Raw genomic sequence first — 17,734 nt, 5'->3', positions numbered from 1 at the left:
ATCGGGACAGTCTACCAAGTGATAAATGAAATTACTTTGTTGCAAATGAAAATACAAATTTACAAACACTGCATTATCATTAAGAAAAAACTTGATCTAGTCCTACCATTCAACAAAATTACAGCATGCTGTACAATTGTGTGATACAATCACACCGCTGTGGCATTGTGATAAAATGAAGTAGCATGGTAACAGTGACTTTATAGAGGTGATGTGAGCAATTAAAATGGATAACTAGCAGATATGAGTTGTAGCATATGCTTCAACTCACACCACGGTATATAGCATCATGCCGAAGATCATCCATGCTATCAATGTTTCTATAACCATCGAACTCCCTTAGACATGTCCAGCCCCGGCGAGTTAGAAAATCGCGGTAGTCATCTTCGGTATAGAAAATTTTCTCTTCAGTATGCACTGGCATGTGGTCTGACTCGTCATACAGGCAAACTTTGATTGCTAGTCCTGAAATAGATGATTTACATTAGTGTTTAACAATAACTCCGCAACTTTCTTTCTGAATGTCCGTGAATAGGATTGAAATGGTGAAGGTCATTAAATAATGCTGCAATTGATTTTGCCTATTGGTTGCTGCTATGTTTGGTATATATATACTTGAAATAACTTTACAAAAAAAAAAAAAACTGAATAATTATGGTTGATATGGATTGTTTTTCCCTATAGACATTCCATGATTAAACATGTCTTTGAAAAACAAGATTATTCATGGAATTTCACAACATAGAAGCCTACAAAGGATAGCATACAGATTTAACAATCCACCAGCAGGCACTTAAACATAGAGCACAGGCTTTATAAGAAGAGGACAGCATAGATGCTAAATTACCTTCATCGAGGTGAAGAGTATAATTCCCTGGAGGCATTTCCCTGTCAAGACTACGAATTATCTGGTCTTCATCCTCCAACCAGAATGCTCGCTTACTTCTTAATCTGAAAGCTGCCTTGATTGCCTCCTTGATGGCATCTGCAGTGCCATCAACACCAATCCTTCTTGTGTAGTCCCCATACTTGACTGATATCACCCTCCCACCATATGATTGATTCTCAGCACCTGCCAATAGAGAGAATATAAAAGTCAACATAAGATCTCATCATCTCAAATCTCAATCAAAACAGTTGAAAGCCAGGCTCAGGATCACAAGGCTTGAACAAATTTATCTGGCCAAGTTGTTAAGAAAAAATTACATCTTGAGTGGAAATAAGTTAACAAATAACTTTCAATTTAAAAAGCTTTACCATTCCCAGGGGTCTCCCTCCAATTCCAAGGAGGAACTCCACTTGCTGCAACTGCATCAGCTGCAGTGATGGCAAGAGGATGTCCATCATGATCCAGACGTCTTTCCAGATTGAGTGTTGGCCTGGGACTGGCTGCATAATGAGGAATTTAAATGAGAGAAAGGCAAATCTGTTTGAGAGAATTGATAGGAAAAGGAATGTAGTATGATAATAATAGACGAGTAGAATGATGAAGTGGCCAACTGAACTTGGAAGAGTGCATAAGAAAATAAACTTATTATTGCCACAAAAATACTCAGTAACTTGTTCATTTCATAAGGAGATCGAGAACACATATAAAGGCTATAACAAATTTATGTCAATTTTCCAAGGGCTGATCTACTAAACGAACCCAGGTTTTATCTACCTTCTTTGGTGAATACAGGAGTGTATAGATACAATTCTGTTCTAGCGAATGCAAAATGGCACTGCATTGAACCACAGCAAATACAAACAATGTAAAGGATTAACAACAGACATTAGCATTGTATTCTCATTGACCAAGGAGCTTATCTACACTAATATGTTTTCTGGGCCATCCAAACTCAACAACTACGCACTACTTTCTACAGCCAGACCATGGTCTGCTTCACAAGTTCTTCTTTTTCTTTGATAAAAAGCTTGATTTATAACATGCAAGTACACCATTTAGAAAAGGAAAACCGCAGAAAACATGAAATGGAAGAAGTTGCATGAACATCATATCACAAAGGGCACAAGCCCTGATAAAGGGCCTTCAATTAAACAATCAATACACCAAAAGCCTGTCATATTCAACATACAATATCACTTTCAGCATTCATAGGTTGCTCTCTTGACTACCTCTTCTAAGTATTTCAATTAGAAGATTGTTCACTGTGAGGCAATTTTTTTTAATTTTATCCATTTTGTGAACTGTTTGAAAGTTCTTTATTTACCATTGCATGTTCTGCGGTGCATTTTTCATGTTTGCACTTTACTCTTATTCCTATCTTTTTTCTTAAAATGAGAACAGCATTGCACTTACAATTTTTTTCATGATAATATTCATGAACTGTTATTTATTTATTTTCATCTTCCACTACACCCTTCAAAATGCATTACTAAAGTTACACATCAGTAGGATCTCTTTAAATTTTCTTGAAATGGACTACCATTGCTAAAATTATGAGTATATTATATGGGTTCCTGGGATGAGTAAAATAGTGATTGCAGCTGCAAGTCATTGGAGATTGTTTGCAGGCTAGGTGAAAACTTCAGGGCTAAATATGAAAAATGGAGAAAGAACTTATTTTGGGTATGGTTGCAGGTTCCCAATTCAATGTTAAAATTTGGCAAAGTGATATAGGATCTGAAGAAACCTTGTAACACACTAGTGGCTTAGAATACTACATGGAAGAAGGCACCTTCCTGATGCCCCTTCTGAGAAAGCTCTTGTGGTGTTGCTGTTGATGGAAAGCAGGACCACATATGAAATGATCTTGATTCCTAAGGGCAGGAGAATTTTTTTTTTAGCAACAATGCCTAGCAAAAAGATAGAGGGAAAAACTCCATTGAGTTTAGTTATCTTGCATTTATTTGAAAAATATTAGCATCCCAAGGGCTTATTGAGATTTGAGATCCTGAAGTTGGTCAATAAAAGAACATCAAAAGCCCAGGATTTGCTATCAGGCAAAGAAATAAGACAGTTCCCACAATGACTTCTGGAGAAAGTATATCTAGTCAATGCAGGATACGTTTCTCAAAGCTTTGATTCAGAACAAGCTGAACAATGATGATGTTTTACTACCAAGAGGATGAGATTTGCCTGCATTGCTATATAAAATAATAAGATAAACAATAGAGTTTTCGTGTAGGTTTCAGCTTCCTTCAAAAGCCTTTTTGGGAAAAATACTTTTCAGTCGAGGCTTTCCAGTCTGCTGAAGATGTACGCTTACAGTTTTTTTCTTCATGTGAGATGGCGGCATAAAAGGAAGAGGCTGTATCCAACTGCTCCCTGGCTGCTGTACTGCCAGGATCTAGTTTTCTGCTTATAAGATGATCAAGCACATTGTAAAAGATGTTTTGATTGGTTTTTCTATACAAGAACACATTCGACCTCTGGAGTTGTGCCTACAATAATGTTGCAATCAAAAGGGTAGCGTGATGATTTGTTGACCTTATAGACCATGTCTTTTCTTTGCTTAAGTTTGATTAAGACAAAAGCTACTTAACACACTTTTATTAACCCCCCCCCCAAAAAAAAAAAAAAAAAAAAAAGGCTTGTGCTTTCCACAAACATGTAAATGGGTAGCAAATAAACATGCAAAAAGATAACTACAATGCTTAGATCAGTAACAGTGATATACCTTCCACGGGTCCAAATGATATGCTTGTATCTTCAAAGCCTGCATAAGCCACAAGGACACAGCCATTAAGTTAAGTTCTGTGTAAGTTGTAAAGTATGGATCAGGTATCTTGATGGCAGTTGGAACTAGAAATACCATATGGCATTAAATTTATCAGAAGGAAGTGGTAAGTAAAATAAAGTACACTACCAAAAATTAAAATACCGCCACAGATGCGGGAAGTATTTTTGCCGAATGTGGCACTCTGGCAACCTTCAGTAGTTAGAAGCCAAGTATGTGGTTAAGAAAAGGCTAATTATACAGTTGCGTCCACAGGTCCAGCTAAGATAAACAAATAAGTGAAAGGAAAGACACCTAATAGCTAAACACCCATACCTATTCTCCCAGAAACAAAAAAAAAAATCAGAAATAAAATTATCAAGCATGACAAGCTTCAGAATAAAGCAAGCATGCAACTCCCTAACGTACTGCATATGAATCCTCAGAAATCTAGTTTTGGTATGACATTATGTAGTTCAGCTGTCATTGCAAATAAAAGCAGAAACGATTACCAGATAACAGGTTTTGAATCAAAATCTAATAATCATCAAAACATGCATTTGTACATATGAAGTATGAACTCCTGCTCAGATATAAGCACATGAAGTCAGAGAGCATGGCAATAATGCACAACCACAGTTCCTGAATCATTTGTTTAACTTTTTAGATTAAAATCCACCATGTGGAGTACATTGGAGAGAGATCGATCCCTTCAAAAGACACGGAAACAAGAAACACCTGCTAAAGCATCACAGAACCACAAGCATCAATATAGTTAAGAAGCTCCTATTAACTCACAGGCTCAATGGCCCCTAGTCATTACATCACCAGTCTCAGTTTCAGTAATAAAACAGGCCCAATCTGGGCAGCTTGCAGAGTGACACAGTGCTACACTTTCTATTAAGACCCAAGAGTCTCGCAGCTTCTATAATTATTACAGAAAATTGGTTCATGTCAGTTCCACAGACCTCAGTTTCAAGTCAAACATGGATTCACTAGAACAGCCTAAGTTAAAAGTACCATTTTTTCTAGTTTTTCATATTATAAGCCAAAATAGTTTTTCCTAATGCCAACCATAAACCCATAATTATGTTTTGATAACCCTAACCACTATCCAGAATCTCCAGCAACCTAGCAAACACAAAAATGCCACCTACCCTCGCCCTCTCAAAATATACACCGTAAATCCCTACCACCATCCAGAGATTCAAAACCATGAAACATTCATTTTAACATGCCCCAAAGACTTAGACTAATTCCTAGGTAACATTTTGCCGCGTTCTTTGTGCTAGCTCTGTCCTACATCACATGGTAGTCTAATTTCAAGAAAGCAAAAATATAAATTTCAAGAAGAAAATTTCAAAGCAACACAAACAACTCTATTTTAAGAAAATTATATATATATATATATATATATATATATATATATATATATATATATCATGACCAATCACCTGAAAATAGAAATGCTCGGAATCAAAACTATTCAGTTGCTGTGGTCTTAGTTTGCATCATAGCAAGAGAAATCCAACACCAAACGAAACAACCCAATTACAGTTAGCACCAAAATTAGCAAAAAAAACAAGACTCAAAATACCTTTATCAGCAAATTGCATGTAAGAATCAACTTTAGAAGGAATGGGACTCTTATACTGAGGATTCTTATTCCTTTCTCTCAAAATCTCATCAATCTCCTTATAATACGACATTTTAGCAGACCCACTTCCCCTATCTTTATGTTTAGCCTTCTTGAACTCTTTCAACAAGTTCCTCCACTTGTCGGTGCACATAGTCGGCGATCGATCGAACCCTTTCTCCCTCATTTTAGCTGAAATTTGCTCCCACAGATGCTTGTTTGACTTGGAAGTATTGAAGAGACCATCCATTTCTCTGCGAAGCCCAATCAAACTCCGCGTTTCGTCTTGAACCCACGTCTCTGCTCGCTTCTTGGGTGCTTTGACTTCGTGGTTATCGTCGCCGCTACTGTCGCCGAGAATCATCTGGTGTGGGTTAGTATTGGTGGTGGTGGGAAGATGGTGAGGTGGCAAATCACCATTGGAAGAGACAACTTCCATAATCATGTTGTCTCTTGAAGAGGGTGTCACTTCTTCTTCGTAGAAATCTAGAGGACGAGGCTTATCTGATGAGTACATGTAGGGGAGCGAGTATGTTTGTTTTAGCTGGTAAGTTTTGTGGTCTGAAAAAAAGGATTGTTTGTGTGTTTTGTCACTGTGTTATAAAAATATATATTAAAATAGTATTTATTTATTTTTTAAAAATAATTTTTAATAACAATTGGGGATTAAAAAGCATTAAAAAATAATTTTAAACAAAAATAAATAAATTTAGGTTAATCTTTATTTGAGCTGCAATTCCCTCTTACTTTGTGATTTTGAAAAAATTATTTTTAGTTATGATCGGCTAAAATAAAATATATGTTTGGTTAAGATTGTGATCAAAATCGTTGTTTGATCCAAAACATGTCATTAGTGTTTTAGTTGAAATTATTGTTACACATAAAATGACAAAAAATAACATAAATTTATTCCATATATTATAAAAAAATTTGCTATTGTCCAATCAAATTTGATGCAATCTCATCACAAATATAATTCATATGTGTAGGCTTATATTTGTAAATATGGAACCACATCACTAAAAATATCTCGAGAAACAAAATTTGGATGGTGATCAAACTCGATAAATGTCACATCTTGTTCCGACTTCCTTCTTATATAATTATATAGTCATTGACGTGACAGAAATTTAAACATGTGTCTTGTACGAAAATATTGACATGTTTTGCAAAATTCTCCATCTTTTTTCTTACACTGCAACAATTCATTCTATTATATACTATATCGAAGAATGAACCCAATTGAATAACTCCTCATGACTTTGTGGGTGACCTTGACGATAAAATTCTGGAAGATGATATCTCTCATCTCTATATGGGCCAAGAAATCATACTTATTTGGATAACTAGAGTTAATAACGTAATGCTTTCTTGAAATAATAAAAAAACAAATTTTGCAAAATAATCCCAATCACACAACACCAAATATTTGTAATGATATTTATTAACATTTACATTGTTCAATCATCAATACCTTTCGATGGCTTTGAAAATTTGATATTAAGATTATCGATAGCCTAAAAAAAAAAATTCTTGTATTGTGCGCTACCTTCCCATCCAACCTAAACAAATATAAAATGCATGTTAAAGCCATATTTTGCCATTACATTTTGCGTCGGTACATCTTTTCTGCCAATAAATGGTTTTTGATTTTCTTGTAATACACGAGCACATGTTCCATCAATAGCTCCTATACAATTCTACATAAAAAATACATAAGAAAACAATAATTTCAAATGTAGTCACCAAAAAAATTATTATGTAATTGACATAATTATTAAATCATTAACCAATATTAATGTTACCTTGAAATGTGACATATATCTTAGATTCATTGCAATTTCTCTTGATGTTGTTGAAAATTTAAAGTCTTTTAGTTTGTTTACTTCCACTACTAACGAGTGCACGAACTTGAAAAAAATCATTGAAATATATACTAATAGTTTCACCAAAATATTAAAATTTCTCCTAAACTTTTCTATTTGAAGCACATAATGTTGAAGTATAAACAAACATGTTGACCTTCTCAATAACGCGCATCCTCCTTGATGGTTTTAATCCATATTAGGTTTCTAAATCAAAGCACAAACTCCAAAACATGGTTACATACATCTTAAATATATTTACACAATGTATTTGATGCTTATTTAAAAATTCATTCAACCATTGCATTAGCATGTTGAAAGACATCATACATGGTTTCTTATAAATATAATTATTATAATACATAGTAAGTGCTCTAGTTGTGCACAACACTAGATTACGAAGATCAAACTATCTCAACCAACAAATCTCCTTCCTCATATCATCATATTTATTATTATCGTTGTCGTCATCATCTATATTTCTATCATCATTAGCACCACTATTGCAACTAAAACCACTACCACTATTTCTACAATAATAATTGTCATAACCCAATTTTTAACCATTTTATTTTAATTATTATTTTATGAAAAGAAAAAATGATGAAAAAATAATAATGATGATGAAAAAACAAGTAAAATGAAATAAATGAAGAATGAATTAAAATTTGGGTTAAGAGCATCATGATTGGAAGTTTTAGGGTTTAATTAAACTTTGGAATTAATCTAATTAAGTTTGGAATTAATTTGTTTAATCCAATTAAGGGTTTAATTGAAGAATTGATAAATTTTTAGACTTAATTAAGCTTGGAATTAATTTAATTCATCTAATCAAGGGTTTAATTGGAAAATTAATAAGTTTTGAGACTTAATTAAGCTTGAAATTAATTTAATTCATCCAATCAAGGATTTAATTGGAGAATTGATAAAGTTTTGAGACTTAATTAAGCTTGGAATTAATTTAATTAATCCAATTAAGGGTTTAATTGGAGAATTGATAAGTTTTGATACTTAATTGGACTTGGATTTAATTAAATTAATGAAATCAGGGACTTAATTGAAGAAATATTAACGATTGGGGTCCAAATTGCGAAATTAAAATCCAAGGATTACATTGAAAAAGGTGCGCAAATGCAGGGGGCTAATTACCGTTTAAACCAGGGGCTTAATTACAAAAGTTTTGAAACTTCGAGGGTCAAAGTAAAAATGGCCACTGTTGTCTCCAAAACGGCGTCGTTTTGAAGACGCTGTTCATCTTCTTCTTTAAACCAGCGACCGTTTTCCACAGTAAAGGAGGCCGAACGTTGCAGCAGTAATGGTCGTCTGTTGGCCTCAGTTATGAGCGTTTAATGGTGGCCGTTCCTCAGCCTACCACCCGTTACCAACCCACCAAGTTCTATATAAACCGAGCTGCACCAAAGAGCAGGGGCTGGTGGCAGAGTTGTAGAGAGAGAGGAAACCAAAATCGAAAACGATACCGATACAAATAGACCAGAGAGGCTCCTAAGTTTTTTTGGTTAAACCCCAGACCAGGAGTAAACCTTTTCCCAACCTATACCAGCTTAAAACAGGAACACAGAAACGAACCAAGGGACTGGGAAGAAAAAAAAACCATGCACGGCAGAGACGAAGAACCAAAAGAATACAGGGGAAAAAGAACAAACAGCAGTTAACAAAAAAAAACAAGCAGAGACAGCAACAGAGAAGGAGAGAAGTTAGCTTTGGCCAATCAACACATCTCCGCCATTGTCTTCGTCATCAAGCTCCAGCACCAGGCAGAAGCAGAGAGGAGACGAACGAACAAGGAGGAACGGAGGAAACCGGGGAGACCTGGAAACGCAAACGGGCCGCAAGAAGGAGGAGAGACAGAGACTATACAGGGATGGGACCATTGCCTTAACCATCTCCAGCACCAGGGACAGACGAAAACACGAAATAACCGGATGATGAACTGAGAGAACAAAAAGAACAAAGACGAACGTGAAGAACAGAAGACAAAACAACGAGCAGGGAAAACCAAAACAGAAGAGAAAAAGGGAGAAGGCAGAGGGGGAACGACAAGCGGGATCTTCATCTTCGCCTCCGACAGCACCAGAGCCAGGTTAGTATTTTCTTCTCCCCTTTGCATTTTAATTTACTGCTACAGTAGCAGTGAATTATAATTCACTTGCTACTGTAGCAAGTGAATTATGATTCGCTGGGCAGACATGCGTTACGCACGCCTGCCACCCAGTCGGGTCACTGGTCTAGACCAGTGACCCAACCAAGTCAGCTGGGTCCAGCCCAGCCCCCCATGGGCTGAGCTGGGCCCAGCCCAAAAAATAAAAATAAAAAAAAATAAAAAAATAAAAAATGTGTATGTATTAATAAAAATAATGTAAATTTATTGGTTTATTCACTGACGCCAGAGTCAGAAATAAAAATACCGGTTTAAATTTATATTATTTTTATTCGTTGTATTTTATTTATTTAGCTAGAAAAATAAAAAAATATGTGCATGCAAAAAAATAAAAAATTGTTTTTATTTATTTATTCATGGATGCTAGAGTAGGGAATAAAAAATATTGATCTAATTTAATTTTCATAGCTACGAATTTTTACCACCGCCAGAGTTGGAATTATTCGAGCTTGAATATTCCGTGGCGCCAGAGTCAGGAATATTATAAACAAATCGCCATAGCATAAACTAATAAATATTTAGCAATTTAAGACAAAAACCAGCAATGCAGTCTGCCTTAGGCAGAACGTTTAAGGGGTGATAATATCTTCCCTTTTACGTAACCAATCCCGAGCCATAGAATCTCTGTTGACCAGTTAGGGTTCCTAGTGACCATAATACTAGGTGGCGACTCCTCAAACGAGACATTTTTCCTTAAAAGAACCGGATGCCAGAAATCTGTTCTTTTTCCATAACTCGAGAGCATTATTTTTTAGGGCCGCTGCGATGTCGGGTGCGACAGAATGGCGACTCCACTGGGGACTTAGGATTAAGCTTTGTCTTTTGTCTAATTATTGCTATTTTTTTGTGTTTATTTGTTTATTTTTCCTGCATTTACTTCTTTAGCATGCATCCTTGTTTATGTTGTCATGCATCACTTTAAGAGCACACACTTTACAACCTAGGATAAGTGGGGGAGTAACGGTACCCCAATGGCTTTAGCCTGGGTAAGACTCGTGAAACCATCCAACTCTCGCTTAATTGTTTACTTGGAAGTGGTTGATATGCCAAACTGATATTACTCTGGGCCTCTATCTTCACACTACTTGTAAGCCTCATATCGACCTTTTCAAGGACGATCACTGAGCATGCGAGAGACCCTTTGAGACTAGATAATGACCAACCCCTTTGATGCACTAAATAAATAGGATCTTTCTATTAGGTTGTCACCCCGTGAAGGGCAAGTCCGCATTTCATACGCATTTTTTAATTGCTTCAGCATTTTTGCGTAATTGCATGATTTACATTTAGCAGGTTGAAATATAGGTCCCCATTGAAACTCATTTATAACACTCGTTCAAGAAAAAGACAAATGAAAAACGAAGAAAGAGCCCAGTTGGAAGCCCAACGTCAAAAAGAGGTGGACAATCTTAAGGAAAAAGTCACAAGGCTTACTAGTCTACTCGAGCAGGCCTTAAGAGATAAATCCGGAAAAGCAATACTTATAGCTCAGCCTGAAGATATGCATGTAACTCATTTCGATCCACAGAATCTGGGGGCAAATAGGGTGTCATCTGAATTTCAACAAGCTATGCAAAAAAGAATCTCAAAAGGGCAAGATGGTGAAAGAAGAGGATTTGGAAAAATGGACCGCCCTAAAAGAGAGGATAAGGGTAATTGAGGGAAACCATTTGTGCGACCTGGTAAAAGCCGTCAATATGTGTTTGGTACCTAACGTTGTCATTCCTAAGAAGTTTAGGGTGCCAGAATTCATTAAATATTCAGGAACTCAATGCCCTATAACTCATCTTAAAGCATATTGCAACAAAATGGCCGAGGTGGTTGATGATGAGAAACTGTTAATTCATTTCTTCCAAGACAACTTGAGTGATGCTGCCCTCACTTGGTATATGCGGTTGGACAATACCAAGGTTAAAAAATAAAAAGATTTAGTTGATGCCTTCATGAGGCAATATAAGTTCAATATAGACGTGGCCCCTGATCGGTTAAGCTTGTAAGCTATGGAGAAGAACAACAAGGAGTCCATAAGAGAATACGCCCGGAGATGGAGTGAGATAGTTGCACAAGTTAATCCTCCCATGTTGGAAAAAGAGATGATCAATTTATTTTCCAACACCTTTAAAGCTCCGTACTTTGAATACTTGGTTAGAAGCTCTGCACAACATTTCACTGACCTGGTTGTTATAGCTGAGAGGATTGAACAAGCCATTGGGTTAGGTAAGATTGCTAACCCGATTGAAAAAAACGGTTTCACTGAAGGTGGTTGCCAAGGCACTTATCATTCCTATAGTTAATTGCTTCACACCAACTCTCAGAAATCAACTATCTTGAAGATAAAGCTATGGTGATATTAGGTCAAGAATGATCTACAAATGACTTCAATTGATTGTTGAAAAGATGCCCTTGTCAAGGAGAATGAATGATTGATTCTAGAAATTCCAATCAATGGACATTAAATGTTTAGCCCCTTTATATGTTATCATGCCAGTATTCATAGCCCAAGATGTTGTCATAAGTTCTTTCTTGTTGAACTTATTTTCCAAAGTTTCAATGAAATAATGAGTTTGTCATTCAATCATGTTTACGATTATCATTATTCATTTTTTTTCTGAGAGAGTTTTCTTATAAAGATTCACAAACACATCTTTGAAGCCTTGTGTGATCTCATAGACGCAATTCATCTCTTTTAACAAAAATCAGTTTCCCTATTGGAGTTTTGAAAAAAATTGATCTGGCATTTTGATTTCAAAGATAATTTGATGTTTATTCAAAAATAATATTTTTGACATTCTACTTGTAGAATGACAAGTGAATCAAGCAACTCCTTCATAGAGGTGACTAAACTAAAAAAATTATGGAAAAAAAAAAAAGAGGAAATGAATAAGCACCCTTACCCCATGACTCTTGAATCATGTGTTTTTAAATGTATGAATAATGGTATGTAGTGAACTTGTTGCTTATAACTCATGAATTACATCTTTGCAAAGACTAAACCATCACACTAGATGAGGTCAAAGTTTATTGATCATAGTTGCTTGCGCTTGAAATGAGGAAAGGCCATCTTTGTTATTCCTTTCACGTTCTGAAATAAATACATCCCTTGCGATCCCTTTTTGAGCCTGAATAATTTTTTTCTTTCATAAAAAATCCCGATTAAGATCACACCCTACATTGGGGGCAAGTGAAATTTCAATGATCAAGAAAGATGATAAAGTCGTGAGAAAGCCAAGAGGCAAAAGAGTCCAAGAAACTCAAATGCTAGGGGGCATGCCCAAATCACAAGAAAAAGTGATAACCAAGATAAAATTAGTATGCTCTAGCAAAGCAATGAAAAAGAAAAAAAGAGGGGCAAATCAAAGAAGAGCGGCAAAAGAAAATATGAATGACGCCAAAAGTCAAACTATTGATCGTGATCTTTAGTCTTTGAAACCCTGAAACACTCTTTGAGCCTTATGAATCCATTTCTTTCATAGCCAAAAACCAGAGCCTACGTTACGTACCTGTAGAAGTCCTTTCTAATCAAGCAAGCAAGCAACCTAGAACAATAAACAATGCTCTCAAAATGCAAAAAATATTTTTTTCATAAGATTCATGACCTCAAGAATAAGTTATTCATTATTATTCATGCTGATAAAAATGAGTGTTAAAAAAAAAACAAATTTTTCTCAAACAAAACCTTGAGCTTTTTCTCGAGCCCTTCACTTTGAAAAAAGGTCATCTCATGATGTATTTTCACCGAAGATATCATTGCCAAACACAAGAGCAAATAATCTCTTTTCCAAGAAAGAAAATAACCAAGGAGTTGCAAGATTTCAAAAGCAAATTGTTTTAGACTCACATCAAAATAATTTTTATTTTCAAAATGCAAGATCAAGATTTCAAGATTCATTCTAGACCCATATTCCTTCACCAAACTGAAAAGGAGAGAAATGAAAGAATGGCCTTTTAAAACCATAATTTGTCTAAGTCGCTGACAGAGCACACTTAGGGGCAATGACCAATACAAGGGGGCAACATTGTGCTTAGAAGGAAAAATTCTAGAAAAAGGAGATGGAACATTTCCTACAACAAGACAAGGGGGCATTTTGGTTTATGAAATACAGTTTGATCCTTTCAGCAAGTGACACCGAATGTTTCTAGTAGTGAAACGAGGAGTAATGATTGGTCCTCTCAAATTATTTGACGAATCAGAAAATCTTTAGCAAGCAAGTGGGTCACGATGGGCACCACAAAGGCTGAGTTGTGCACACAAATATGGAAATAGACTTACATAGGCTAACTCGAGTGGACTAGAAAGCCAAAGATGACTCAAATCAGATAGCAAGATCTCACCAACCAAGCAACGAGAAGACTAAATGGGGGGCCTATATTTCAAATCAGGTAAAGATGCATGCATATCATCTAAACTTTGAGACATTGGATAATGAGTTTTGCAAATTTCATATGAGAAAATTCCAACGAAATCCATCAAGTGGAAGGCCAACTTGAAATGGCCAAAGATCGAAATTGTTGTTGAAATGTTTTTTAGAATTTTCAACCTAAGCAGCCTACCAATGAGAATTAGGCCACCAGAAAAATCTCTGTATTTTTCAACCACATTTCATTTTTCATTCCTGAGGTAGTGCATTTCCTATCCTACCTCCTTTCGAGTGCACCTTCGAACCCTCACCTCAATTCTTTTCGAGCGCGCCCTCGACCATCAAAAGTAGTGCATTTCTTATCCTACCTCCTTTTGAGTGCGTTTTCGAGTGCACCTCCGAGCCCTCATTTCCTTCAAGCTTCCATCTTTTGGAATAGTGCGCCTTCGAGCCCTATCATGTCATTTTTTCCACCTCCTTCAAATCTATGTGAATTAGACCATTTTTGAAAAAATCCTCGTATTTTTTCTCATTGGGCCGGTAACCCATTACAATGTGACCACTTTTGAAAAAAAAAAAAAAAAACCCTCGTATTTTTCTACTGGGCAGGTAACCCATTACAATGTGACCATCTGGGCTGGTAACCCATTATAATATACCAACTGGGCAGGTAACCCATTACAATGTGACCAACTGGGCAGGTAACCCATTACAATGTGACCAACTGGGTTGGTAACCCATTATAATATACCAACTGGGCAGGTAACCCATTACAATGTGACCAACTGGGCAGGTAACCCATTACAATATACCAACTGGGTTGGTAACCCATTACAATTTACCAAATGGGCAGGTAACTCATTACAATGTGACCAACTAGGTTGGTAACCCATTACAATATACCAACTGAGCAGGTAACCCATTACAATGTGACCATCTGGGTTGGTAACCCATTACAATTTACCAAATGGGCAGGTAACCCATTACAATGTGACTAACTGGGTTGGTAACCCATTACAATATACCAACTGGGCAGGTAACCCATTACAATGTGACCATCTGGGTTGGTAACCCATTACAATGTACCAACTGGGCAGGTAACCCATTACAATGTGACCATCTGGGTTGGTAACCCATTACAATGTGACCATCTGGGTTGGTAACCCATTACAATATACCAACTAGGCAGGTAACCCATTACAATGTGACCATCTGGGGTGGTAACCCATTACAATATACCAACTGGGCAGGTAACCCATTACAATGTGACCATCTGGGGTGGTAACCCATTACAATATACCAACTGGGCAGGTAACCTATTACAATGTGACCATCCTAAAAAAAAAAAAATCATCCTTGTATTTTTTTTTTTCAATCATCGGGCAGGTCACCTGGAACAATTAGACCACTCACGAAATTCCTCGCATTCTTTTATCACCGGGCAGGTTGCCCAAAATAATTTGATCCATTAAAACACAAAAAAAAGGAGATGGTTCGTCTTCCAAATGATTTGTTTCTTAATTTCTACATCTCTTTGTTAAGGTCATGTGTCAATCTACTATTTTCGAAGTTTTCAAAAAAAAAAAAAAAAAGAAGCAAAAGTTCTCTCTGTATCTACTTTTCTTTATAAATTTACTACACAAAACTAAAAGAAAATGAACTTTTCCAATATCTTTGCATTGTAAATATTATAAAGAGGCGGCAACTGTCATAACCCAATTTTTAACCATTTTATTTTAATTATTATTATTATTTTATGAAAAGAAAAAATGATGAAAAAATAATAATGATGATGAAAAAACAAGTAAAATGAAATAAATGAAGAATGAATTAAAATTTGGGTTAAGAGCATCATGATTGGAAGTTTTAGGGTTTAATTAAACTTTGGAATTAATCTAATTAAGTTTGGAATTAATTTGTTTAATCCAATTAAGGGTTTAATTGAAGAATTGATAAATTTTTAGACTTAATTAAGCTTGGAATTAATTTAATTCATCTAATCAAGGGTTTAATTGGAAAATTAATAAGTTTTGAGACTTAATTAAGCTTGAAATTAATTTAATTCATCCAATCAAGGATTTAATTGGAGAATTGATAAAGTTTTGAGACTTAATTAAGCTTGGAATTAATTTAATTAATCCAATTAAGGGTTTAATTGGAGAATTGATAAGTTTTGATACTTAATTGGACTTGGATTTAATTAAATTAATGAAATCAGGGACTTAATTGAAGAAATATTAACGATTGGGGTCCAAATTGCGAAATTAAAATCCAAGGATTACATTGAAAAAGGTGCGCAAATGCAGGGGGCTAATTACCGTTTAAACCAGGGGCTTAATTACAAAAGTTTTGAAACTTCGAGGGTCAAAGTAAAAATGGCCACTGTTGTCTCCAAAACGGCGTCGTTTTGAAGACGCTGTTCATCTTCTTCTTTAAACCAGCGACCGTTTTCCACAGTAAAGGAGGCCGAACGTTGCAGCAGTAATGGTCGTCTGTTGGCCTCAGTTATGAGCGTTTAATGGTGGCCGTTCCTCAGCCTACCACCCGTTACCAACCCACCAAGTTCTATATAAAACCGAGCTGCACCAAAGAGCAGGGGCTGGTGGCAGAGTTGTAGAGAGAGAGGAAACCAAAATCGAAAACGATACCGATACAAATAGACCAGAGAGGCTCCTAAGTTTTTTTGGTTAAACCCCAGACCAGGAGTAAACCTTTTCCCAACCTATACCAGCTTAAAACAGGAACACAGAAACGAACCAAGGGACTGGGAAGAAAAAAAAACCATGCACGGCAGAGACGAAGAACCAAAAGAATACAGGGGAAAAAGAACAAACAGCAGTTAACAAAAAAAAACAAGCAGAGACAGCAACAGAGAAGGAGAGAAGTTAGCTTTGGCCAATCAACACATCTCCGCCATTGTCTTCGTCATCAAGCTCCAGCACCAGGCAGAAGCATAGAGGAGACGAACGAACAAGGAGGAACGGAGGAAACCGGGGAGACCTGGAAACGCAAACGGGCCGCAAGAAGGAGGAGAGACAGAGACTATATAGGGATGGGACCATTGCCTTAACCATCTCCAGCACCAGGGACAGACGAAAACACGAAATAACCGGATGATGAACTGAGAGAACAAAAAGAACAAAGACGAACGTGAAGAACAGAAGACAAAACAACGAGCAGGGAAAACCAAAACAGAAGAGAAAAAGGGAGAAGGCAGAGGGGGAACGACAAGTGGGATCTTCATCTTCGCCTCCGGCAGCACCAGAGCCAGGTTAGTATTTTCTTCTCCCCTTTGCATTTCAATTCACTGCTACAGAGTGAATTATAATTCACTTGCTACTGTAGCAAGTGAATTATGATTCGCCGGGCAGACATGCGTTACGCACGCCTGCCACCCAGCCGGGTCACTGGTCTAGACCAGTGACCCACCAAGTCAGCTGGGTCCAGCCCAGCCCCCCATGGGCTGAGCTGGGCCCAGCCCAAAAAATAAAAATAGAAAAAATAAAAAAATAAAAAAAACAGAAAAAATAAAAAATGTGTATGTATTAATAAAAATAATGTAAATTTATTGGTTTATTCACTGACGCCAGAGTCAGGAATAAAAATACCGGTTTAAATTTATATTATTTTTATTCGTTGTATTTTATTTATTTAGCTAGAAAAATAAAAAAATATGTGCATGCAAAAAAATAAAAAATTGTTTTTATTTATTTATTCATGGATGTTAGAGTAGGGAATAAAAAATATTGATCTAATTTAATTTTCGTAGCTACGAATTTTTACCACCGCCAGAGTTGGAATTATTCGAGCTTGAATATTCCCTGGCGCCAGAGTCAGGAATATTATAAACAAATCATCATAGCATAAACTAATAAATATTTAGCAATTTAAGACAAAAACCAGCAATGCAGTCTGCCTTAGGCAGAACGTTTAAGGGGTGATAATATCTTCCCTTTTACGTAACCAATCCCGAGCCATAGAATCTCTGTTGACCAGTTAGGGTTCCTAGTGACCATAATACTAGGTGGCGACTC

At 36.2% G+C, this 17,734-nt stretch overlaps 1 protein-coding gene across 1 annotated transcript; it reads right to left on the bottom strand.

The window, feature by feature from the left end:
- Window positions 1–18: 18 nt before the first annotated feature.
- On the bottom strand, window positions 19–5,881 carry LOC118048825 (trihelix transcription factor GT-4). Its single transcript, XM_035058644.2, has 5 exons — window positions 5,260–5,881; window positions 3,624–3,662; window positions 1,258–1,389; window positions 848–1,072; window positions 19–465 (listed from the first exon to the last, which is right to left on the bottom strand). Exons 1-5 carry the CDS (start codon window positions 5,813–5,815, stop codon window positions 263–265), a joined length of 1,155 nt encoding a protein of 384 aa, XP_034914535.1. The 5' UTR covers window positions 5,816–5,881; the 3' UTR covers window positions 19–262.
- Between the last annotated feature and the right edge of the window lie 11,853 nt (window positions 5,882–17,734).

The sequence above is a fragment of the Populus alba genome, chromosome 10, assembly GCF_005239225.2.
Source record: "Populus alba chromosome 10, ASM523922v2, whole genome shotgun sequence".
In the NCBI taxonomy this organism is placed as follows: Eukaryota; Viridiplantae; Streptophyta; class Magnoliopsida; order Malpighiales; family Salicaceae; genus Populus; species Populus alba.
The sequence above is the reverse complement of the archived record's forward strand: the minus strand, read 5'-3'. Positions and strand labels throughout refer to the sequence as shown.

What these genes read in the sequence shown, in the direction of transcription:
- LOC118048825 (XM_035058644.2), bottom strand. Translation starts at nt 5,815, where the DNA reads ATGTACTCATCAGATAAGCCTCGTCCTCTAGATTTCTACGAAGAAGAA. An exon ending in CATGCAATTTGCTGATAAAG is followed by an intron (nt 3,663 to 5,259) that starts GTATTTTGAGTC and finishes TGGCTTATGCAG; the next exon opens with GCTTTGAAGATACAAGCATA. An exon ending in ATCATTTGGACCCGTGGAAG is followed by an intron (nt 1,390 to 3,623) that starts GTATATCACTGT and finishes CTCATTATGCAG; the next exon opens with CCAGTCCCAGGCCAACACTC.